Raw genomic sequence first — 26,777 nt, 5'->3', positions numbered from 1 at the left:
AGAGGAAAACGCACTGAAGACTGCGTTAGTTCTGCAGAGGGTGCTGAAAATCTCGCAATTTCAAGTGCATCATGCCCTAACGTGTTCGTAATCTAGATTTCTTTTCCTTTGTAGAAATATACACCATGACCCGTAAATATCCATCATTAGCTGCCATTATTATCCAGTGAAGAAAGCACAATCAGCCTTAATTCCCCACCTGCTAGGTGAACCTTGGGCAGGTGTCATTGCCAACTACAGCTGCAAGCATAATTACTGGTCCGTGTGTTGTCTCCCTTCAGGATCATGGGGCCCGTTTTGAATCCTCTTTGTGTCCCTCGTTACAGAGCAAATATTTGAAAACGTCCATTCATGCTGCTGCTGCTAATCTAATTGTTTTGGTATGTGGTTAAATCCAGCGTGACACATATCTGGTGTATATTACCTGGCAGAGTTATCCTCTATCCATATTGCCCCTCCCTTGCCTATTATGGGGTGCTGGGAAGTTGCACTGCACCTTGCCTCAGTCTTTCAACAGTTTAATTTCACTAAGTCTGCGTCACTGATTGTGCTAGGTTCTTGAGATGGAACTAGCCCCACAAACATGGCTTTGATTTTGCTCACCCCTCCCCCCATCCTCAGCTGCAGGGTCCCAGGAACAACTTGTTAACAACACCCATGGTGCCGTCAACGCCTTGACTGTTCCCCCCCGCCTCAAGTAACAGGAACATAGAGAACTGTGTGAGGCGCCCTTCTCCAATTGGGGGAGTACAGGCTATCTGCTAAGTTTGGTGTTGCTCTCCTGGTTTCCCTCCCTTGTTGACTAGATTGTTTCAGGGATTTGGGGGTGGATGGTTCCACAGATCCAAAGTTCAGGCAGCTTGTAAGCACTGGGCATGTTGTCAGCTCCTGTAACCACTGGCAGTATGTTCCAGTGGGGTTCCTTTCTGTGCCAGAGGCCCATGTGAGCCCCATGGACGGTATAGTACCTAAGACCCATGTTAGAGGGCCCTGCTCATCACAACATAAACACACACACACACACACACACACACATTTATTAAGGAACACATAGGCACCTCTATCACTGGGGATCTGGCACTCAGTGCTGGCTCAATGGAACCTATAACCTGTGGCAGTGCTGATGTTTGAAACTAACACTATTTTAAATCCAGTAGTGCTTGGATTAAAAAAAAAAATTGGTCAACTTGTCATATCCTTCTCAGAGCACATGAAGGCAATGATTCCTCCCCTACCAAGTATTATTTCCCAGGGCTGAGAATCATCCATCGTCTTGCTTCTTTTGGTGTTCTAATTTGTGGCTCCAGATGCAACAGTTAAACACAACAGCTAAGGAGCGACAAGAATTCACATCACTCTTAAATTTGTATAGATGAATGTTGGGAATATAGTATGGATTGAGATATTCGTGTAAGGAATGGCACAAATCACAAAACAAGTGATAGCTACTTACAGGATGAAATTATATTATTTTGTAATATTTTCTGGGATCATTTATCTTATTGATCCCACTAGAATGCTGGACATGATATTTACAATTCATGGGTTATCTCGAAACCTGAACATCGTTTTAATTTTTAAAGACAATTTCGATTGTAATTTACAATTGTAAATGTTTTGGCAGAGCAAAGTTTCTCCAAATTGAATTTAATAAACTACACTTTAAGAACTACGACGATTTAAGAAAGGTGGTTTAATTTGACATGAATAACATAATCTTCATTGTAACAACATACATAGTGATTTTGCTAAGACAAAGGTGAGAAAAATTAATTTATGGAAAAATGACAAAAATCAATTTATGGGTTGTTTGCCTCCCTAATATTACGCAGACACACACACATCACCAGCCCATCATCAGAATTTAGTCAATAATGGCTAAATTCGGTTATCTTTGGCGTTTTACTGACATTCGGTCCTACGGAAACCACAGCTTTACACTTATTTTTCTCTTCCATTGGTAAGAAAGCATAATTGTCAGGGTGAGAGTAGAACGCACAACAGCGTAATTTATAACTCCTGAATATTTAGGTATGTGCCATCTGGGCCACCATTTGCCTTCTTGCCCCATCGCGCAAATGCTGGTGGCGGGCCGGAGAGGGTGGGTGCCGCACACCCAGGACCTCGCCGCTCCAGTTCTTCAACGCTGGGCTCGGGGCAGCTGTCGGGCAGGTGCCCGGAGGCCCCGTCCCCGCCGCCCACCTCCTCGAGGATTGGCTGCCGTGAGCTAGTAGGCGGCCCAAGCGTGCGGATAAAGTTGCGGGTTGCGCGCGCCGCCTGCGTGGGGTTTCAGTCACTCGGGGCAAAAGCGAGGCGCGCTCTCGCTGCGGCCCGGGCGGAGTTCACTGTCCGCTCTCCGAACCCGTCTGCCCTTTCCAGCTTCCCTGCAACTCCCGGGTCCGGCCCTTTTGGAGGAGTGGGTCAAGGGCTGGGCCTAGGGGCCTCGCGCGTGTCCGGGCAGGCTCGGCGCGCTGGCCCCGGGCTGCCGCGCGAGGGGCGCGGTGTGAGGGCCCGGGGCGGCGCGCGAGGGCTGCAGGAAGCGGGGGCGGCAGCGGCTCGGCCCCGGCTCCGTTGGGGTAGAGACACCCGGAAACGGATTTCGTTTTGGTGGCGGCGCGAGCCGCGCGCCTCGGAGGGGACGGGCGGGCGGCTGCTGAGTAATCCCCGCGGCGGCTGGAGGCGGCGGCCTGGGCGCCCACATCCCCCGCCGCGCTGCAGCTGGACCCGGGCTCCTCCCTCCGCGCCCCGCCCGCCGCGCCCCTCCCCCGCGCCCGCTCCGGCGCGCTCCGGGCAGGTAGAGCCGGGCTCCGGGCGCGCGCGGGGGCCGCAGCAGCTGCTACCCCACCTCGCCTCGGCCCTGCGCAGAGCCTCGCGCGCCCATGGCTGGCTCGGAGCAGCAGCGGCCGCGGCGGCGGGACGACAGAGACTCGGCGGCGGCGCCCCTGCAGGACGCGGAGCTGGCCCTCGCCGGCATCAACATGCTGCTCAACAACGGCTTTAGGGAGTCGGACCAGCTTTTCAAACAATACAGGTGACTGACGCGCCTCGCTCCCCCGCCCGGCACGCGCCCCTCGGGGCCGGCTCGCGCGCTTCCCTTTGCGGCCCGTCCCAGAAGCCCCCTCCCCCTCCCGTCGGTCAGTGATCCTTGGCCCTGTCGCCTTTCCCCGTGTCTTGTCCCTCTGCCTGAGCTGCAGCCGGCGCCTCTGCCACATCTCCCCTTCCGCCTCCACCCCTGCTCCGTGGTCCTTTCCCTCCGCGGGACTCGCCGCGTGTCTTCCCGGCTCCTGCTCTCTTCCCTCACTTTCTCTCGGCCTCGCCCTCCAAGAGGGGCGTCCGGTGTTTGTCCGATTCTCTCTCATGGGTCGCCTCCCCCGCCGCCGGGTCTGGAGCCCGTTGGCTTTGAGACTTGGGACCGGATGCGATTTGAGGCAGCCGCGAGCCCGGGACTTGCAGGGTTGTGACTCCGGCTAGCGTGTTGCCTTTGTGACACGGACCACACCAGCTATCGTGCCCGTTTCTTGTGCCTCGCGTTACTTTGCATCGTTGTGCATTGCAAACGCTTTCCTTGTTTGAAAACAGATATGTATAACTGCCTGGCCGTGCAGGAATTAAAAAGAATCAGCCGAACTCTGCTTACTCACCTCTCTCTGCCTTTCTTCTAAAACTCAGTCCCCAAAATGAGTTGCTAATGCCTTTCAAGCGAGCGAATTTATGATGGATTTCTCTAACTTAAAGGTAGAAGAAAATGGAGGGATTCTAAATATACGGGAGAGTGGGAGGAAGCACACGTGTGTTCAGTTAATTTTTTATTCCTCTTTTTAAAAATGAAGAAAAACTAAAACCTGGTTGCTTTCTCGTGGGTGTGGGAGGAGCCTTCAATTTCTTTGGGGAGCAGAAGCATCCGCTTTCTGGTTTAGGAAGTAAGTTTGTAATTTGACCTTCTAGTGTTGACAAGACTCAAGGATGTTGATTAGCAGCTTCCCTGTAAATGTTTAAGGGCCAATTGCTGCGTTTCTTTAGAGCCGGTGGTTTGGTAGGAATTAGAGGACCAAACCAAATGTGCAGCTGTGATTGAGAGCCACAGTCTGTAAGCAAATGAGGGACGGTGGGATACAGACGCCTGAAGTTTTCAGACTTAAAAGAATGGTGGTTTCTTCCGGTGGGAGCTTCCACATGCTTAATGGCAAAGCAGGTATCTCACAACTATAAACTTTTCACTGAGACATTTTACTTTTAAGTCAGTTTTTAAAATCTGCAAATGGAAACTTCTTAGCTTTATTCAGAACATTTTATTTTTAAAGCATTCAGTCTGATTTCAAGCGAGAGTTTCATCAAGGATTTCCAGAGGATAGATTTAAAAGACTCGTCTCACAGTGTCTCCTGTAGCTTATTTTAGCCATCTGAGAATGTATTTCATGAGAAAAAGTTTCACTTACTGTGCTTTGACTCTTTAAAGACATGGGAATTTACGTTGTATCAGAGAGGAGTGGAGAAAGTCTGAGTCAAGTTTATTTTCTTCAGTTGCTGATCAAGACACTGTGCTTGCATATTTCAACATTTCTTGCCTTGAAATGTTCTGTTACTTATTTTAATGATCTTCTTTTCCCTCTAAACTGCTTTAACATACTTAAATTACTACGTCATGGTTCCCATATATTGAAAGGCATGAACTAAGTCATTTTGCCTCATCTAGACACCTCTGTATGCACTGTTGCTAGAGGGCAAATTTTGAGCGTTAGGAAAGCTCTTCTCACAGCAAGGGCAGAAAGATACACCTTGAAAGTGTTTCTCTGTGGGTGTTGGGGCTGAGGGGAGGGGGAGGGGTCTGGGGTGGGGGGCTTACGCTGGATAGCTAGGAGTTGTAGCTGTCTGCTTATATTTTGAAATGGGAACCGAGGATAAAAGAACAAGATACTGTAGTATGTCTTCTCTGCTAAGCACAGTGCCAGGCACATTCCCTTATATTCTCACTATTCCACTGACAACAAAAGAGAGAGGTGTATTTTATCATGACAGTGTTGTAACGAGGCACTCAAGTCTCCGTGTTTAGCGTGGCCCAGGACACAAGCCCTGGTTCTAAATCCAGGGCTCTTTCCTTTAAACCATTCCTGCCTGTCCTGCCTAACTGATTATATTTTGTAATTTGCCCTGTGACCTCGTTTTCCAGCAACTTAAACTTTTTTTTAGGAGTGGATAGTGGTAGTATTAATTCTATCAGCTGTCCGGCAACCAGGGTGGCCATCCTGGTTGTCCGCTTTTCGTAGCTGCTGACTTTGGTTTCTCAGTTTGCTTACTTGCCTGTAAAATGGGAATCGCGCACACCTGTAGGGCGGTGGTTAGTATTAAAAGAATTCACAGTAGCTGGCGTAAGCGCTCAATAAACACTAACTAGCTTTTGTGCCTGGTGTCTTCCTCACTACTCTTGTTCTTTCTTCTTGACGGCGTAGTTTGAACAGAAGACACAATGTCCCGAATGCAGGTAGCCTTTCTATTTAAAGTTAGCCTCACATAATGCATTTGATGAGACTTGGGTCCTGTTATGCACTGGGATACTTCTCTTGCAGTTCCAGAGTTGAATGGCCAGCTGGAAAACCCAGCAGTGATTTCGTAAGTGTTTGAGGAACACCTCTAGCTCAGTTTCTCTACGGAAGATAGAACAATTAGATGATCTCTTTTCTTAGGATTCTTTTGTCACCACCCTTCCCATTGTAGTAAAAATTCCAGAATCCTATCGTTAGTTTAACAGTAGACACGTTTTGTGCCTAGTGTAACAATAACACGTTAAGAAACTTAAAGCAAGAAGGTCACTTTCTCTTGCCACCTTACTAGGATTATAAAAGTTTCCCCAACAGCTACCTAATGAGAAATGGTTACTTGGCCATTCTGAATTGGTGGAAAGCCGGGATTGTATAATTCAGATATTGTACATATAGGAGTTAAAAATATATGCACAGTAGGGGCTTTCTTTTGAGATATGAGTCTCCGTAGCTGGGATTTCAAAATGTAGCTGCCACTTCTGTTGTAACTATAGTAGTAGTGTAACTACTACTCCCTGTTGATGCTCAGCCCCCATCATGCACTTGGAGATGTGTTCCCAGAGGTTGGGGTACAGTGGTGCTGCTTTAAGCCCAAGGATATACCTTTGTAAGTTCGTGATCCTGACCGTCTGAAATCACATTCCTCGTGTTGGTCGGGGGGCTCAGTGCTCTCATTCAGCAGTGTTCACTCCATCTCCCACACACATACACACTCTCACTGTTAACGACGTTCATGTGTGTGACACACACTCAGACCTGTAGGTACTCAGGCTCGTGATAAAAGATAGGCTGTGGTTATGTGCACGAGACAGGCACTAGATTTTTAGGTGTTGAGGTGCAGGTTAAGATTGGCCGGTGGGGAGGCTGGGAGACGTAGCCTGTAGGACTGGAGAGAAGGAATGTGTAGCCCAGCTTGAAGGAAAATTTTCCAGAGGAACTGTTGCTGAGCGCCATGATGGGGTGAAAGTGAGTAAGTTGAAGGAGGAAGAGTTGGGGTGCGGGAGGGGAGGAGGGAGGAGAACGTGAGCGGAGGTGGGTGGAAATGGAACTCTAGGAGAGATGTGAAATGGCTTCTGGAGAAGGGGGGTGAGAGCTGCCAGCTTATTAGTGTTATTTGATTGTCACGTTGGATGGTTTTTCTACACTTGATTTTTCTCAGATCCGCTGGTTGGTCCATGTTTGCTGGGAGTCAGCTCTGCCTTTCAGGGTGTTTAGTTAACTCATGCTCTCCGATGACCGTCATCCTTCACAGTGTGGCCGTCACATCTGTAATTAACACCTGGCTCCTTGGGCCTCAGGATCCTAATGTGTCACCATCTTTTTCTCTTTTTGGCTTGAGATACTACTTTTTTAATCGAAGGACTAGTAGAGGTGAAACACACTGAACTCTGAGGAGAACAGAAGACATTTGGAGTTCCTGGCCCAAAGAGCTTTGTGGTTCTTATTTCATAGGTGTGGCATTTCCTGTCTCTCCTCCCCTTCAGGTCACCATCTCCATCTGCTTTAAGTGACCCTAAAACATCTGCCTTGTTTACCCCTGCCAACATGACTACGACTTTCTGGCTGTAGATATTCTTAAAAAGCCCTGTTTGGTCATTGTCAACTCAGAAAGCATGTAATGGTTAAAGTGAATGATCACTGATGATAAATATGCATGAATGAGGCCTTGATATAGAATTAGTGCATAGTCGGTATTAGGAATTGTGATACTTTTCTTTTCCACTTTATTTTAAAGTATAAAAATGGCAAAAATGTATTAAAAACAAAAAGCAAGAAAAATTCACGGCAACGTGTATGTTTAAAATGAATGTATGGATCCTAAATTGTTTAACACAGTTTATGGTACATATGACCAAGCAGTATGACACGTGGCCTTATTTGTGAGCGTGTCGAGCATGGAGCCAGTCTTACCATAGAGATGGCTCAGTATAATCCAGGGATTGCAGACTAGGCCCCATGGGCCAAATCTGGCTGGCTGCTTTTGTAAATAAAGTTTTATTGGGACACAGCCAGACTTGCTTATTTATGTATCTTCTCTGTGAATAGCTATGCAGAGCCTACAGCCTGCAAAGCCTAAAATATTTACTCTCCAGCCCCTTACAGAAAGAGTTTCATGACCCCTGGTACAAACCGTAGTTCTCCCTGGAAAAACTCAAAAGGCTTGTGTAACTGAGCCAGTAGGCGTCGGAGCCTCTTGTGTGCCCAGCACTGTGTCAGATGCTCTGGACGCCAGGGAGAGCTTGCCGGCTGCCCTTGTTTCCTGCATGATCTGGCTGCTCCCAGAGCCCGGGTGCCTGGGCCTCGCTGCCAGAGTCCCTGGAGAGTCCATAGGTGCAGAAATGCAGGAAGAGGAGAAGCGCGGGAAAGCGGGAAGTGGTGTAGGGAACTGGCGGCAGGGAGGAAACTCAGCTGCTGCCCTTTTCCATCCTCCTCAACTCAGCAGTGTGTTTGGAAAAAGGCTGATTTTTTCCCCCCAACTATTGCACTGTCTGAAAAGATCCCAATTAAAGATTCATTTGGCTTAATTGGAATTTTTTTAAAAAAATGCAGCCGCCTGTAGGATAACGGGAGAGTTTATATAGGAAATTGTCAGAAAAAAGTGACCACCTGTACCGCGGGGGTGGGATGGCTTGAGGTGCTCTTTCCTCTCGTTACACGGAACACCCTGTGGACCCCCAAACACACCATTGTGTTTCAGGGCTTAGACAGTTTGCACAGACTTTTTTAGCCCCTGAAATCCCATTTTTCACACCCCAGTCTCCTTTGCCAGGGTCACCCTCCTGCTTACCCAGCAACAGCAGGGGGGGAATTTGAAGAGGCCCATGCTGAGGACTCCAGGAGAGGAGAGAGGATAAGAGAAGCACAGAAAGTAGACGGCTGTTATTTCAAAACTTGGTTTAGCACCGCCTCTGCCCCGTGCAAGGGGCTGGGGTTACTCGGGGAGGAACTCATCTCCGTCTTAGACTTTTTCCTCCACCTACTCCGTCCCTTACATTTGCAGTACGCTGTTCAGCTGGTAACAGAGGTCCGGTTTGGGATTGAATAGGTCTTTGTGGGCTAACCTGGGGATCTAGTCACCACTTGAAGCCTTGTTATTCGGAGAAATGCATCCCAGTTTCTGAACAAGTGACTTTGCATGCATGTTCTTTGAGGTGTAGTTGTCATGCAACACCCTAGTTTCAGGTGTGCAACATGACGATGTGATGTTTGTATATATTGTGCAGTGATCAGCACAGTAAGTCTAGTTAGCATTTGTCACCACACATAGTCACAGACACATGTTCTAGACGGCTGTTCGTAAATTTGCTGTCTAGATGTGCGTGAATGACTTCTGACGTCTGATTTGAAGACGGGGACTGGGTTCTTCTTTGTGTGTGAAGGTGGTTGCTGGTTGACCGTCTCCGCCCTTTTCCCCCTAAGCTAAGGTTGCTTTCTCCATCTTCCTTCTTGCTCAAGAATTTCAGAACACAAGAAATAGATACACAACAGGGAGTTACTCTTGTCTTACAGGAAAACGGGCCGTTATGATGGAGAAAGCCCTTAGAGAAGGTCCACCGTGTGCAGGACACAAAGGTGAGAAGTGTGTCCCTGCTTCGGGCAGGCATTGCTCCCTTAATACCTTTAAATCTGCTGCAGAAAGAGTCACTTTAACACTCAGTCTTATCCGAGCCGTAATATCTGTGAAATCACTGGTTTAGGGAACTTATTTTTCCTAACGATGCATCAGAAATAAACACGTAATGGTAAATACTAGGTGGTACTTTCTCTGTGCCAGGCCACACATCAGCACTCACCGTGCGTTCATCCTCACTTTATCCTCCCCACAGCTCTGTGAGGGGTGCTCTTGTCACCTCCCTCTTACGGGGGGCTGGGGAGAAGCACAGTGACATTGGATGACCTGCCCAAGGTTTCACAGTAAGTGGGAGAGCTGGCTTTGAACCCAGGATGTCTGGCTGCAGAGCCTGAGTGTTTAACCACAGCACTACACTACCTCGCTTCTGTAGCTCTTACACTATGAGAAGTTTACCTGTGTGCTGCTAATGTCATTTTGGGGTTAGTTTCCCCAGAAATCTGCAAACCACACTCTGATGCCCACAGGCGATCTGATAAACCACCGGAGAGGCCTGTCCGCGGGGAGTGTGTCACCCGAGCTTTAGATGCTCTGTGGCTCCCAGCTGGCCTCAGGATGAAGTCCGAGGTCTTGGCTTGGCGTAGGATGTGCTCTCATCTGTCCCGTCTGCTTCCCTGCCTCCCTCCTGCCTCTTTCTAGGTTCCTTCCAAGTTAGTCATGCTGGAGACTTTTGTGTTATCGAACTAGTTCTGACTGGTCATTCAAGACACAGCTCAGATTTCCACGAGAAGGTGGCGCTGCTGCAGCATCCTTCCGCCTCTTTATCCAGCACCGTGATGTACGGGCGTCGTTCACACGGCTGCCTGTCTGGGTGAGAGGGCCGAGATGGGTAGACTTCTCATTGGGTGGTCCTGACCTTCCTGAGGTCGCTGCGGTCATGTGGGGTCCAAGAGGTTTTATAGGCATGTCAGCTCCCCGTTATCTGCACATGCAGCCCAGGGGTAGTGCCCTTCAGGAGCCTCGATTCCCCAAACCCCTCCTGCATCCTCATGTGCAGTGGACATGTCTGGACCCAGCGGAGGGGCTCCAAGCACCCCCGAACTGATGCTCAGCTTCTCATACGCAGGTGGCAGGACTCCTCTCTGGCTCTTCAGCCTCTTCCCTTTGGTGCCTCCAGGCTGCCCAGTGCATAGTGTGGGGTGATGGGGAGCAGAGCTGCGCCAAGCACATGCCAGTCTTGACAGGCACCATCAAAGGGAAATCGGAGGCTCTGATGAGGTCTCCTGCTTCTGAAGTGGCCCTGGGTCTCAGCTGCACCTGGCCTTCCTCCACCCCATGTTGTTTCTGGTCAGGCAGAGGCCTACCCTCACTGGCCAGCCCTTCCACTGCTCCCATCAGCCTCCCCCAGCGCTCTGCGTTACCCCGGGTGGTGGCGGCATGACATGCTGGTGTTACTTGCCTCTCTGGCAGGAGAAGGCAGGAGTCTAGCTTCTCGACTCCACGATCCCTGTCCTGAATTTCAGGAAGAACTGGTCTCTGGAAGAACTTGGAGGTTGGGAAGGGAAGCTTTCCAGATGGATGGCTCTTGACTCTCTCAAATCTAATGCCCTTTCTTTATAACAGATAGAATATTGTGTAATTCCCTTTCTGTGATCCTAAAATGAAACTGACAGATGAAATGACCTGCCCACACGTATAATGTCTAAAAGTCAGTAGAATGCCCAAATAGTATCATAAAGGAGAAGTAAAAAGAAATTCATAACAAAAAATTACATGTATTTCAAAATGTAAATGCTCAGCACACCTTCATCAGAAGATGAACTAGTTAGGTGCTTGCACCTGTGTACAATGAATAAATTTGGATTTAAGAGACGATCAGAAGCCATTCCATAGGAGAAAAATGAGAGAGTAGATACACTTGACATAAAAGAGGTAACAGACGACACTTCTTTGTTAAGAGAAAGCCGGGAAACAGCCTTAAGCGAAGTAGCATGATATGCCAAGGCAAACCACGGACTGTTGACGTGGAGAAAATGAGGAAGCATTTTTTGCAATGAACCTGGCTGCCTGTGTCAGGTTATTGTCAGCATCATTAATTCACAGCGTTAGGACCTGGGATGTGTGCTGACAAAGTGTCTCAGAAAACAGATCTCCCATCTTTAAATCCCTCCCCAAACCCAGTACTTTGGAGACCAAAGCCCTTAATAGATTTCTAGGATTAAAGGATGAATTGGAAAAAGGTTATAGGGAAGTTAGGGTGGGGTGGGAGGTGTGTCACCCTGAGGACAGTATCAGAGTAAGGTAGAAAAATAAGAAACCCCCAATAAATAAATTCTCTGTGCAGTTCTCCTGATATAAATTTCAGTGTGCTACCGATTCTTAATAGATGGCAAAAATGAAATTTATTAATGAAAATCCTTGGTGTCCAGTATTTCATGGATCTTTAATAACTTGGCTTTAAATATACGTAAAGGAGTTTTCAACATCCCTTTGAAATTCTGGCATGTGATAGCGGCAGGCGCGGGCTGGTGTAGCTGTGGTGTGTTGGCAGCTCAGATGCCGCAAGCAGTGTGGCTGTTACATGGTTTTCTACAGTTGTGAACAGATCTTGAGAAAGGGTATATTTAAACAAGGACAGAATGATTTTGTGCTTGTAAGTCAGTGGCGGTGGATTTTAGAACTAAATAATGGAAAGACCTTCAGAGGTGGTGTGGGACGTGGGGTGATACTTGGGACTCTCTTGCACATTGAGGATGTCTCGGGTCCTTGGCCCATTCTGCTGCCGTCATCGTGTTACCCCAAAATGGCCACCACAGATTTCCAGAACACCTCCATTGAGAGGTACTAGGCTTGGGGTGTAGGGCTCAAGACCAGGTTCAGTCTCTGCAGCTGAAATCCTGGGCCCGCTGGGAGCAGCAGGAAGGGGAGGCAAGCCCCAGCTGGCAGGGCTGCTGCAGAGGGTATGTGCTGGAGGAGACAGTGCCCCCAGTATGTCTGTGACCCTGGGTGCGAGGGCAGAGCGCACCGCAGGGTTCCTCCAGGGTTGGCCTCACCGGTTGCTGCCTCTGAACGCCAGCATTTCCAGGTCACACACGGCTGCTTCTAGGGCTCTTAGAGCTCCAGGAAGGGATGTCAGTGCAGGTTCTTCTGCTCCTCCAGGGGGTTGGAGAACCACTGGGGTCCCTTCCCTTCTTTATTCTCATTGCGTAGCCAGCATGCAGGACCTGTGTCTTTCCAGCCACAGCCACGCCATCCACTGCATCCCACAGTACGTGTTAGCTCAGTCTGTTTTTTACATGCTTGATTACACCATTGTATTCCTTCTGGGTGGAGCTTTTCTAGGACGTGAATCTGAGCATGATGCGTCTCTTTCTGGGTTCCCATGGTTAATAAGCATTATTTGCTGTTCTTCCCACTTTGGCCTCCTTATTTAGATAGACGCCTTTTGCTTTGGAATTCACTTCCTCGCCTCATGGCTACAGCAGCCCTCCTTCGGGTTTTACTTCCATGATGTAAGTCATTCACCAGATAAACAGATTTTTTAATGTTTGTATCCCTTTATCTCTGTCAAGTAAAATTTTTGGTACTATTCTAAGTGGACCGAAAATGAGGGAAAATGATATTTTGTATTCAAATCCAAGTTGAATTTACTAAATGACAGAAATTTGGGTTTTGAGGGGCAATTGGATTACATGGAAATCCATGCTGCATGGCCGCTTTGGGACCGCTTCCAGGATAATGAGTCACTGTCGAGGCTTCAAGTGCCTTTACCCCCTTCATTTTGAATAGTGAATTGCAAAATCTCTAGTCATGTGTTGTCAGCTCATCTCTGGAGCAAAAAGGAACTCGATATCTTTGTGTCTTGTAAATCGTGCTCACCCTCAACTTTATTGGGGTCTAAAATAAAGAATCACGTTGCATCCATCAGTTGCATACTTGTCTGATGTTGTGACTCTTGGAACTACCCAAGGCGAAACGGGGCTGGCTTTTGTAGGACTGCAGTTGTTGGAGAAATTGGTTATCTCCTGGACAATAGCAAGGTTTGCAACAACTTAATTGCTCAGAAAAGAACAAGAGTTTATATCTGGAATGCCATTTGCTTCAGCTCTCAACCATGGGCATCCACAAGTTTTTCGGTCTTTGTGTATTGATGATGGGTGAGACGCTCATTACCTTGAATTACTAAATTTACACATTGAGCTGGAAATTACTCCTCTTGAAATATCACAGGGAAAAAAGGAGGGAAGGGCCATGGGAGAGTGGAAACAGCTGTCTGAAGTAGTTTAGCCAAGTGTCAGGACCTGCTGTGGTGAAATTCCAATGTATTCTTGTTCTGGAGCAATTACCAATGTAAAAATAGCAACAAATGACAGAATGGTTTGAGTGGTTTTTGTATCCCTTCTGTGGCATCTTGGATCAGAGCTGGGCTCCTGAGAGAGGGTAGTTGAGGCTAACTTGAAATTGTGAGCTTTTCTCTTGATAGAAGAATGTTGTTTTATCTCAAAGTAAAACAAAACCTCATCAAGGAGCTATTCAGTTCAAGTCTAAGTTTATAGTTAAGGAAGCTTATGAATAATGAACTAAACCCAAATGAAGTTTTCCTGCCCTATGTTCCGCTGAAAACTAAAGAAAAAGTAGGTGCTTTGGTGAGAGACACTTTCTTATGAAGTTCAGAGTTGTTTACTGAGCACTAGTTTACTAAAATTTTATTATGAAGAATAAGTTTCTAGTTTCACTTTGAAAATGCCTTTTTAACAGAAAAATAGAGAAATCTCCTAAAATTTCTAAGTGATTATCTAAGATAACTTAGTGTTTGAATTGCTTGCCTAGACAGCCGAGTGTGTTTAATCCTCAAAGTGTTCATACGGTTTGTGGATTATTGCCACACATAATAAAAGGACCCTGTGATAATTTAAAGATGAGAAAATTAATGAAAACACAATTTTGTTACTTAAAAAATAAGCCTTTTTGAACAGGTGATTGGAAAGGCTTTTTAGCTCGTTGATAATATTTAGTTTGGATGATCTCTTTTGAAGTTGTTTATCGATGCTGGTTCCATCTGCTGTTAATGTAGAAGGGAGATGATTGAGTTGATTATCTATTTGTATGATTTAAGATAGAGAAGGAACTAAATACTGATGAGTTAGGAAGATATTTGATACACGTTAATGACACAATTAGAAAAACTGTAGAAAAAAATTGACTTTATTTAGCCTGATGAGTTATTTTCAGAATACATCAGTAACTCTAAACGAGCATCAGGCTTTAGCAATAAACGAATACGAATTAGCAAAGCTAGAGAGGAATCAGAATAAAGTAAGAAGTGTTACAGTCATACAATCACCCAGCAGACTTGGTCTTTGTTTGCATTACTGATCAGGCAGAGAACGGCAGTGAATGGTAATCAAGTGGGTGATCAGTGCTTACCATCAATACACGCTGGGATTCGTGAATTTTACCCTTAATCCCAGTTCTCTCAGCAGCCCTGAGGATAAGTATTACCACTGTCACTTTGCTTGGGACAAAATGAAGTCTTACTGCTCCCAAGTTAAAAAGATTTTGAGTGGGAGATCTGGCCCCAACCCCAGAGCGTATGCTGTTTCTCCTGCTTCCTCTGCAAAGAACCCTATTGTGCTGCTTGGCATCCCCCAGCAGTCTTGCAGGTCACTTGTTTAGCCTCATGGTCTCCTGCACATCTGCTCTTCTGATGTTCCCAAGCTCCGTGGGTGGCACCACGTGCAACAAGGTTATAGACTCCAGAAGTCTTGAAGGTCCTCTAGGCACCTCTCTTCCTCACCTTCTGTGTCTGCCAGTTTTCCTTCCTGAGTATCTCTTGAGTCCATTCACTTCTCTTCACCACCACCTCGTCCAAGCCACCGCTCCTTGGACAATTGCAGAGCCCAGCTGGCTTCCTCTTTTCCTCTCTGTCCCTCCTCCACCCCCACCAGAGTGATCTTTTTGTGTCTAATTATATTGCCTATGCTAAGAACCCTTTCATGGCCTCAGTGGTAGGCTGAAAAATGGTCCTCCAAAAGATATCCATATCTTAATCCCTGGAACCCACTGAGTGTTAACTTAGATGGCCACAAAAAGGGTCTTTGCAGGCGTGATTAAGTGAAAGATTCTGAGATGGGAAGATTATCCTTGATTATTTGGGTGGATAGCCAATCCTCCTGGATCGGATAGATGCAATCACACATATCCTTGTAAGAGGGAGGCAGAGGGAGATTTCACACGCATAGAGAAGACTGCTCTGAAAACACGAAAACAGAGCAGAGAGAAGAAATTTGAAGACATTCGCCGTGAAGATTGGAGTGATGGCAGCCACAAGCCCAGGAATGCAGGCAGTCCCCGGAAGCTGGAGTAGTCAGAGCATGGATTCTCCCTAAAGCCTCGAGAGGGAGCCCAGCCCTGCCCACACCTTGATTTCAGCCCAGGGAAACTGTTTTTGGACTTCTGGCCTCCAGAACTGGGAGAGAAAAGATTTCTATTGTTTTAAGGCACTAAGTTTGTGACAATTTATTACAGCAGTCCCAGGAAATTAAAATAACCTCCTCCTACTCTCAGGATCAGGACAGCATCTCTGTGGTATGGCTTCGCCCTGCCTCGTTTGGCGCTTGACCATTTACTGCTTAATCCTTCTTTTCTTATATTTTAAAATAATTTCACTGTGTTGCTTCTAGGCTCGGGCTGTACAAAGCCAAAGAAGCTCATGCTACAAAATAGCTTATAGCTCCTCTTTTCATATGGTGGTTTATGTAAAAATGGAAAAGTAAAATAGCTTTAAATTGACAATGATTTTCATTTTAACAAGCTTTAGAATCGATATTAACCTTCATTTAAAACATCAACACTTTGATCAGTCATGTCACTCTGTAGCCTTATGTTGCACGGCTGTGCCCTTCCCTTACTCTGACTTCTAGTCACTCTGACTTCTTTCAGATTCTTGAAGATTCGCTAAGAATCACGTTCCTTTCCTCTGGGCTTCTTACCTCAGTTTGTAATTATACACATACAGCACTTGCTTTGCTTGGTTCTAATATGCATGGATTTCAGTTACCAGAGCTTAGTTAAATAACCAGTACCCCCCAAAACACGGTCTACATTTCAGTTTCACCTGTGTGTGTACTGTGAGTAACTATGCACAAGCTGGTCTTCAGCCCACAGATCACCACGGATGTAACAGGTGCGCATCATGATCAGTGGCCAGTCACATCACTTGTTTCAGAGTCTGCCTGTCATTGAGCACTGCACATCCCTTATTCAGTTCCCACACAGACAGCAGAGTATATTGTTGTTGCCTCTTTGTCTCATAGTGATAAACCCACATGACATTTTACAAAAACGGCTGTTTGAAAGAGGGATTTGACCAACGAAGATGAAAGTGCAGCAGAGAAAAAGGTGATCATGCTGGAAATGAAGTTTGAATCAAATATGAATGGAGTTATAGAAGGAATAGCTAACCTGGGATTGTTGTCTCTACCACTGAGACTCCCACGGGTGCCCAGTGGAGGCGAGCTTATCAACACAAAGGAGGAGAGTGGTTGTAAGGGAAAAGATGAGGATGTCCCAGAGGAGGTGATGAATGTAAAACTTCATATTAAAGGAATCTCAGAAATACTTCACAACGTTGAAGGCACAGAGGCTACAATGTTGGAAGCTGATCCAGACTTGGTAAGAAAGAGGACAGTTCACCGAGGCGTAGTAGCAAAAATGCTCCCTCTGCATCATGAGTTATATGACAAAAAGAAAGCAAGTGCTGTTCAAACACTCTGGATACATATTTTACAGAGAAGTAAAACACTTCAATGCTCAGTGTTTCTGAGCATTAAATGTTTTCAATTACAGGCTACTAAGTGAATGTCAATTTTACTATTTTTGATTTTCCTATACATTTATAACTGATAGTAAGTTTTTAAGGTTTAAAAAATTTTAAATTGTGAAATATACATAAGATAAAATTACCATTTTCACCATTTTTAAGAGTATAGTTCAGTGGCATTAAGTACAATTACATTGTTGTGCAGCTGTCACCATCATCCATCCCCAGAACTTTATCTTTCCAACCTGAAATTTGTACCCATTTAACTCTTCACTTCCTCCTCTCCTCAGTCCCTGGCAATCACCCTTCCATTTTATTTCCCTGGATTTGATGGTTCTAGGAACCTCATATACGTGGAATCATAAGTATTTGTCCTTGCGTGGCTGGGGTATTCACTTAGCATGTCTTTAAAGTTTCATCCATGATATAAAATGTGTTAGAATTTCCTTCCTTTTTAAGGCAGAATAGTGTGTGTGTGTGTGTGTGTGTGTGTGTCACATTTTGTTTATCCATCCATTGTCAAAGGACGTTTGGGTTGCTTCCATGTTTTAGCTATTGTGAATAATGCTACTATGAACATGGGTATATGTGTCTCTTTGAGACCTTGTGTTCAACTTTGGGAGGTATATACCCAGAGTGGAATTGCTGGATCATAGGGTAATTCTACTTTTAATTTTTTGAGCAACTATCATATTGTTTTCCATAGTGGCGACAGCATTTTGCATTCTCATCAACAGTGCACAAGGGTTCCAATTTCTCCACATCCTTGCCAACACTTACTACTTTTTTCTAACTTTTTTTTCATTAGCCATCCTAATGTGTGTAAAGTGATATCTCATTGTGGTTTTGATTTTTATTTCCCTAATGATTAGTGATGTTGAGCATCTTTTCATGTGATTATTGGCCATTTGTATATCTTTTTTGGAGCAGTCTCTATTCATGTCTTCTGCCATTTAAAAAAAATCTTTAAAATTTTTATTTTATATCGGAGCATAGTTGATTAACAATGTTGTGTTAGTTTCAGGTGAACAGCAAAGTGATTCAGCTATACATATACATGTACCTATTCTTTTTCAAATTCTTTTCCCATTTAGGTTATTACGGAATATTGAGCAGAGTTCCGCATGCTATACACTAGGTGCTTGTTGGTTATCTCTTTTTTTTTGTTGTTGTTGCCGTATGCGGGCCTCCCACCGCTGTGGCCTCTCCTGCTGCAGAGCACAGGCTCCGGAAGCACAGGCTCAGCAGCCATGGCTCACGGGCCCAGCCGCCCTCTGCGGCATGTGGGATCCTCCCGGACCGGGGCACGAACCCGCATCCCCTGCATCGGCAGGCGGACTCCCAACCACTGCGCCACCAGGGAAGCCCCTGGTTATCTTTTTTAAATATAGTAGTGTGTACGTGTCAATCCCAAACTCCCAGTCTGTCCCTCCCGCCACTCATCCCTCCTAGTAACCATAAGTTCGTTCTCTAAGTCTGTGAGTCTGTTTTGTAAATAAGTTCATTTGTATAATTTTTTTTTAGATTCCACATATAAGCGATACCATATGATATTCGTCTTCCTCTGTCTGACTTCATTTAGTATGATAATCTCCAGGTCCATCTGTGTTGCTGCAAATGGCATTATTTCATTCTTTTTTATGGCTGATTAATATTCCATTGTATATATGTACCACATCTTCTTTATCCATTCCTCTGTTGATGGGTATTTAGGTTGCTTCCATGTCTTGGCTATTGTAAACAGTGCTTCAATGAACATTGGAGTGCATGTATCCTTTTGAACCATGTTTTTCTCTGGCTATATGCCCAGGAGTGAGATTACTTGATCATATGGTAGCTCTGTTTTTATTTTCTTAAGGAACCTCCATATTGTTCTCCATGTGGCTGTTAGCAGTTTACATTCCCACAACAGTCTAGGAAGGTTCCCTTTTCTCCACACCCTCTCCAGCATTTATTGTTTGTAGACTTTTTTGTGTGTGTGTGGTATGCGGGCCTCTCACTGTTGTGGCCTCTCCCGTTGTGGAGCACAGGCTCCAGACATGCAGGCTCAGCGGCCATGGCTCACGGGCCCCGCCGCTCCGCGGCATGTGGGATCTTCCCAGACCGGGGCACGAACCTGTGTCCCCTGCATTGGCAGGCGGACTCTCAACCACTGCGCCACCAGGGAAGCCCTGTTTGTAGACTTTTTGATGATGGCCCTTCTGACTGGTGTGAGATGATATCTCATTGTAGTTTTGATTTGCATTTCTCTAATAATTAGCAATGTTGAGCATCTTTTCATCTGCCTCTTGGCCATCCGTATGTCTTCTTTGGAGAAAGGTCTATTTAGATCTTCCCCCCATTTTTTGATTGGGTTTTTTTTTCGATACTGAGCTACATGAGCTGTTTGTAAATTTTGTAGACTAATCTCAGTCTCATCATTTGCAAATATTTTCTCCCATTCTGTGGGTTGTCTTTTTGTTTGGTTTCCTTTGTTGTGCAAAAGCTTTTGAGTTTAATTAGGTCTCATTTGTTTATTTTTGTTTTTATTTCCATTACTCTAGGAGACAGCTTGAAAAAGATATTACTGTGATGTCTTTTATGTCATAGAGTGTTCTGCCTATGTTTTCCTCTAAGAGTTTTATATTATCTGTTCTTACATTTAGGCCTTTAATCCATTTTGAGTTTATCTTTGTGTATGGTGTTAGGGAGTGTTCTAATTTCATGTTTTTTACATGTGGCTGTCCAGTTTTCTCAGCACCACTTATTGAAGAGACTGTCTTTCCTCCATTGTATAGTTTTGGCCTCTGTTGTTGTAGACCTATTGACCGTAGGTGCATGGGTTTATTTCTGGGCTTTGTGTCCTGTTCCACTGATCTATGTTTCTGTTTTTGTGCCAGGACCATACTATCTTGATTACTGTAGCTTTGTAGTATAGTCTGAAGTCAGGGAGCCTGATTCCTCCAGCTCTGTTTTTCTTTCTCAAGATTGCTTTGGCTATTCACGGTCTTTTGTGTCTCCATACAAGTTTTAAGAGTTTTTGTTCTAGTTCTGTGAAAAATGCCATTGGTAGTTTGATAGGGATTGCATTGAATCTGTAGATTGCCTTGGGTAGTATAGTTATTTTGACAATATTGATTCTTCCAATCCAAGAGCATGGTATATCTTTTCATCTGTTTCTGTCATCTGTGATTTCTTTCGTCAGTGTCTTATAATAAATTTTCTGAACATAGGTCTTTTGTTCCTTTGGTAGGTTTATTCCTAGGTATTTCATTCTTTTTGATGTGATGGTAAATGAGATTGTTTCTTTAATTTCTCTTTCTGATCTTTCATTGTTAGTGTATATAAGTGAAATAGATTTCTGCGTATTAATTATGTATCTTGCAACTTTACCAAATTCATTGATGAGCTCTAGTAGTTTTCTGTTAGCATCTTTAGGATTTTCTGTGTATAGTATCATGTCATCTGCAAACAGTGGCAGTTTTACTTCTTCTTTTCCTATTTGGATTCCTTTTATTTCTTTTTTGTCTCTGATTGCCATGGCTAGGATTTCCAAAACTATGTTGAATAAAAGTGGTAAGAGTGGACATCCTTGTCTTGTTCCTGATCTTAGAGGAAATGCTTTCAACTTTTCACTATTGTTTGTTCTTTCTCTGGTTGATGTTAGCTGTAGGCTTGTCATATATGGGCTTTATTATGTTGAAGCATGTTCCCTCTATGCCCATTTTCTGGTGAGTTTTTATCATAAATGGGTGTTGAGTTTTGTCAAAAGCTTTTTCTGCATCTATTGAGATGATCATACGGTTTTTATTCAGTTTGTTGATGTGGTGTATCGCTCTGATTGATCTGTGGATATTGAAAAATCCTAGCATCCCTGGGATAAATACCACTTGATCATGGTGTATGATCCTTCTAATGTATTGTTGGATTCATATTGCTAGTATTTTGTTGAGGATTTTTGCATCTGTGTTCATCAGTGATACTGGTCTGTGATTTTCTTTTTTTGTGGTATCTTTGTCTGGTTTTGGTATCAGGGTGATGGTGGCCGCATAGAATGAGTTTGGGAGTGCTCCTTCCCCTGCAGTTTTTTGCAATAATTTCAGAAGGATAGGTGTTAACTCTTCTCTAAATGTTTGATAGAATTTGCCTGTGAAGCCACCTTGTCCTGGACTTCTGTTTGTTGGAAGTTTTTAATCACATTTTCAATTTCAGTACTCGTGATTGGTCGTTCATATTTTCTGTTTCTTCCTGGTTCATTCTTGGGAAATTGTACCTTTCTAAGAATTTGTCCATTTCCTCCAGGTTGTCCATTTTATTAGCATAGAGTTGCTTGAGATAGTCATAGTTATATGTTGCTCATCACAGTCTCTTATGATGCTTTGTATTTCTGTGGTGTCTGTTGAAACTTCTCCTTTTTCATTTCTAGTTTTATTGATATGAGCCCTCTCCCTTGTTTTCTTGATGAGTCTCGCTAAAGGTTTATCAATTTTGTTTATCTTTTCAAAGAAACACCTTTTAGTTTCATTGGTCTTTTCTGTTTTCTTCATTTCTGTTTCATGTATTTCTGCTCTGATCTTTATGATTTATTTCTTTCTACTAACTTTGGGTTTTGTTTGTTCTTTCTCTGGTTGCTTTAGGTGTAAGGTTAAGTTGTTTATTTGAGATTTTTATTTCCTGAGGTAAGATTGTATTGCTATATACTTCCCTCTTAGAACTGTTTTTGCCGCATCCCATAGGTTTTGGATAGTCGTGCTTTTGTTTTCATTTGTCTCTATGTATTTTTTGATTTCCTCTTTGATTTCTTCAGTGATCTGTTGGTTGTTTAGTAGCATATTGTTTAGCCTCCACGTGTTTGTGTTTTTTACAGTTTTTTTTCTTGTAGTTGATTTCTGGTCTCATAGTATTGCGGTTGGAAAAGATGACTGATAGGATTTCAGTTTTCTTAAATTTACCAGGGCTCACTTTGTGGCCCAGCATGTGTTCAGCCCTGGAGAATGTTCCACGTGCACCTGAGAAGAATGTATTCTGCTGCTTTTGGATGGAATGCTCTATGAATATCACTTAAGTCCATCTAGTCTAATGTGTCATTTAAGGCCTGTGTTTCCTTATTGATCTTCTGTCTGGATGATCTGTCCATTGGTGAAAGTGGGGTGTTAAAGTCCCCCACTATTATTGTGTTACTGTCAGTTTCTCCTTTTATGGTTGTTAGTATTTGCTTTATATATTGGGGTACTCCTATGTTGGGTGCATATATATTTACAATTGTTATTATCTTCTTCTTGGATTGATCCCTTGATCATCATGTAGTGTCCTTCTTTGTCTCCTGTAATAGTCTATTTTAAAGTCTATTTTATCTGAGTATTGCTACTCCAGCTTTTTTTTTTCGTGCATTACGCGAGCGTCTCACTGTTGTGGCCTCTCCCATTGCGGAGCACAGGCTCCGGACGCGCACACTCGGTGGCCATGGCTCACGGGCCTAGCCGCTCGCATGTGGGATCTTCCTGGACTGGGGCACGAACCCATGTCCCCTGCATCGGCAGGCGGACTCTCAACCACTGAGCCACCAGGGAAGCCCCAGCTTTCTTTTGATTTCTATTTGCATGGAATACCTTTTTCCATACCCTCACTTTCAGTCTGTATGTGTCCTTAGATATGAAGTGGGTTTCTTCTAGACAGCATATATACGGGTCTTGTTTTTGTATCCATCCAGTCTGTGTCTTTTGGTTGGAGCTTTTAATACATTTACCTTTAAAGTAATTATTGATATGTATGTTCCTATTGCCATTTTCTTAATGTTTTGGATTTGTTTTTGTAGGTCTTTTTTCTTCCCTTCCTCTTTTTGTTCTCTTGTGATTTGATGACTAACTTTAGTGTTGTGTTTGGATTCCTTTTTCTTTTTTGTATGTATCTGTTGTAGATTTTCAGTTTGTCGTTACCATGAGGGTTTGATATAGCAGTCTGTATATAAACAAGGTTGTTTTAAGTTGCTGGTCTTTTAATTTCAAATGCATTTTTAATATTCTGCATCTGTGCTCTCCTCTTCTCACAATTGCTAGTTTCAATATTATATTTGTGTGCAGATGATTTCCTACCTTTATTTATGTTTGTCTTTACTGGTGAGCTTTTCCATTTGTAATTTTCTTCTTTTAGTAGTGGGCTTTTCTTTTCTGCTTAGAGAAGTTCCTTTAGCATTTGTTGCAAAGGTTGTCTGGTGGTGCTGAATTCTCTTAGCTTTTGCTTGTCTGTAAAGCATTTGATTTCTCTCTCAGATCTGAACGAGAGCCTTGCTGGGTAGAGCATTCTTGGTTGTAGGTTCTTCCCTTTCATCACTTTAAATATATCGTGCCACTCCCTCTGGCCTGCAGAGTTTCTGCTGAGAAATCAGCTGATAACCTTATGGGAATTCCCTCGTATTGGGAATTCCCTCGTATGCTATTTGTTGCTTTTCCCTGGTTGGCTTTTAATATTTTTTCTTTGTTTTTAGTTTTTGTCACTTGGATTGCTATGTGTCTTGGTATGTTTCTCCTTGGGTTTATCCTGCCTGGGACTCTGTATTTCCTGGACTTGGGTGACTGTTTCCTTTCCCATGTTAGGGAAGTTTGCAGCTATTGTCTCTTCCAATATTTTCTCAGGTCCTTTCACGCTCTCTTCTCCTTCTGGTTCCCTGTATAATGTGAATGTTGGTGCATTTAATGTTGTCTCAGAGGTATCTTAGACTGTCTTCATTTCTTTTCATTCTTTTTTGTTCGGTTCCACAGCAGTGATTTCCACCATTCTGTCTTCCAGCTCGTTTATCTCTTCTTCTGCTTCAGTTACTCTGCTACTGATTCCTTCTAGTGTAGTTTTCATTTCAGTTATTATTTATCTCTATTCGTTCTTTAGTTCTTCTGGGTCTTTGTTAAACATTTCTTGTGTCTTCTCAATCTGTGCCTCCATTCTTTTTCCGAGATCTTGGATCATCTTCACTATCATTACTCTGAATTCTTATTCTGGTAGTTTGCCTATCTCTGTTTCACTTAGTTGTTCTTCTGGGGTTTTATCTTGGTCCTTCATCTGGGACATACTCCTCTGCCATCTCATCTTGTCTAACTTTCTGTAACTGCCGTTTCCGCTCTGCAGGCTGCAGCGTTGTAGTTCTTCTTGTTTCTGCTGTCTGCCCTCTTGTGGATGAGGCTGTCTAAGAGGGTTGTGCAGGCTTCCTGGCGGGAGGGCCTGGTTCCTGCCCACTGGTGGGTGGAGCTGGGTCTTGTCCCTCTGGTGGTAGGGCCATGCACAGAAAGACTTTAGGCAGCCTGTTTGCTGATGGGTGGGGCTGTGTTCCCGCTCTGTTTGTTGTTTGGCCTGAGGCATCCCAACACTTGAGCCTACAAGCTATTGGATGGGGCTAGGTCTTGGGGGGAAATGGTGGACTCCAGGAGGGCTCATGCCAATGAGTACTCGCCAGAGCTGCCACTGCCAGTGTCTTTGTCCCTGCAGTGAGCCACAGCCACTCCTGCCTCTGCAGGAGACCCTCCAGGACTAGCAGGTAGGTCTGGCCCAGTCTCTGATGAGGTCACTGCTTTTTTCCCTGGGTCCTGGTGCACACTAGACCTTGTGTGCTCTCTCCGAGAGTGGAGTTTCTGTTTCCCCCAGTCCTGTGGAATTCCTGCCATCAAACCCCACTGGCCTTCAAAGCCAGATGCTCTGGGGGTCCTCCTCCCTTTGCTAGACCCCCAGGCTGGAAAGCCTGATGTGGAGCTCAGGACTTTCACTCCTGTGACAGAACTTCTGTGGTATGATTATTTTCTAGATTATGGGTTGACCATGTGCTGGGTATGGGATTTAATTTTATAGCAGTTGCGCCCCTCCTACCATCTTGTTGTGGCTCCTTCTTTGTCTTTGAGTGTAGGGTATCTTTTTTGGTAGGTTCCAGTGTGTTGTTTTTTTGTTTTTGTTTGTTTTTTTGTCTGTGGTTTTTTTTTTTTCTATGGTTGTTCAGCAGTTAGTTGTGATTTTGGTATTTCGTAAGAAGGGGTGAGCTCATCTCCTTCTACTCTGCCATCTTGCTGGCATCATCTCTTTTGCCATTTTAATTGTGTTGTTTCTTGTTGTTGCGTTGTAGGCATTCTTGATACAGTCTAGATGTTAACCTCTTATAAAATACATGATTCACACACATTTTCTCTCATGTCATGGATTGCCTTTTCACTCTGTTGATAATGTCCTTTAATGCAGAAAAGTTTTAATTTTGATATAATCCAATTTATCTATTATTGATTTGTTGCCTGAGCTTTTGGTGTCACAACCAGGAAATCATTGTCAAATCTACTGTCCTGAAGCTTTCCTCCTATGCTTTATTCTAAGAGTTTTGTAGCTTCCACTCTTATATTTGGTTGGCCAAAAAGTTTGTTCAGTTTTAAGTAAAAATTAAAGACATTTTTCATTTTCATGAAGAACTTTATTGAGCAACATATTCACTAACTGAACGAATTTTTTTGCCAACCCAATATTTAAGATTTTTGGTCCATTTTGAGTCAATTTTGTATATGGCGTAAGGTAAAAATCCAACTTCAGTCTTTTGCATGTGGATGTCCAGTTTTTCCCAGTACCATTTATTGAAAAAATCTGTGCTTTTCCATATATGTGAGGTTTTATTTCTGAATATTCTATTCTGTTCCATTGGTCTTTGTCTGTCTTTATGCCAGTACCACACTGTTTTGATTACTGAAGCTTTGTAGTAAGTTTTGAAATCAGGAAGTGTGGAACCTCCAACTTTGTATTCAAAATTATTTTGACTTTTTGGGGTCCATTGAGATTTCATGATTTTTAAGATGGATTTTTTTATTTTTTCAAAAAATGTCATTGGGATTTTGATAAGGATTGCATTCAATCTGTAGATAGCTTCAGGTAGTATTGACATTTTAACACTAATAAGTCGTCTGATTTCATGAATACAGGATGTCTTTCCATTTATCAGTGTCTTTAATTTCTTGCAGCAACATTTTGTGCTTTTCAGCGCATGTCTTTTGCCTCCTTGGTTAAATTTATTCCTAAGTATTTTATTCTTCCTGATGCTATTGGAAATGGAATTGTTTTCTTAATTTCCTTTTTGCATCATTGATTGTTGGTGTGTAGAAGTGCAGCTGATTTTTATATGTTGATTTTGTATCCTGCGACTTCGCTGAAATTTATTAGTGTTTTTTTTTTTTTGCGGTAAGCGGACCTCTCACTGTTGTGGCCTCTCCCGTTGCGGAGCACAGGCTCCGGACGCAGAGGCTTAGCAGCCATGGCTCACAGGCCTAGCTGCTCCGTGGCATGTGGGATCTTCCCGGACCAGGGCATGAACCCATGTCCCCTGCATCGGCAGGCAGACTCTCAACCACTGCGCCACCAGGGAAGCCTTGAATTTTATTAGTTTTAACAGTTTTTAAATGGTGTTTTAAAGAATTTATATATGTAAGGTCATGTCATTTGCAAATAGAGAATTTTACTTTTTTCTTTCTATTTTGAATGCCTTCAAGTACTATGTTGAATAGAAGTGATAAGAGTGAGCTCCCTTGTCTTGTGCCTGATCTTAGAGGAAAAGCTTTTAGTCTTTCACCATTGAGTATGATGTTCACTGTGGGTTTAATGTTTTGATAAAAAAATTTTAAAGGTCACAGGACAATTGTAATTTTTCCCATTTATTATTAAGATGATTTTGCATGTTTCAACGTGCATGGTCCTTTTGGGGTCTTGCACTGCTGTTAAAGTGAGCACTGCCTGCATTCTCTAATGTAATACTTCCCTCCACTAGACTAGGCTCCTTGAGATTAAGAACATTGATTGGGTCACTGTTGTATCCCCAGCACCTAGCCTAATGTCTGGCACGTGGTAGGTGCTCAGCCAG

At 44.0% G+C, this 26,777-nt stretch overlaps 1 protein-coding gene across 1 annotated transcript in view; it reads left to right on the top strand.

The window, feature by feature from the left end:
- The first annotated feature begins 2,302 nt into the window (after window positions 1-2,302).
- Window positions 2,303-26,777, top strand: part of TTC39C (tetratricopeptide repeat domain 39C) — a 102,842-nt gene continuing 78,367 nt past the window's right edge. The window contains exon 1 of the mRNA XM_082853274.1: window positions 2,303-3,031. Within this exon, the coding sequence (XP_082709400.1) occupies window positions 2,880-3,031 (152 nt within the window). The 5' untranslated portion in view covers window positions 2,303-2,879. The remainder of the gene's footprint in view (window positions 3,032-26,777) is intronic.

Source organism: Leucopleurus acutus (assembly GCF_964270905.1).
Source record: "Leucopleurus acutus genome assembly, chromosome: 13".
NCBI lineage: Eukaryota > Metazoa > Chordata > Mammalia > Artiodactyla > Delphinidae > Leucopleurus > Leucopleurus acutus.
This window is presented reverse-complemented; position numbering and strand designations above follow the sequence as displayed.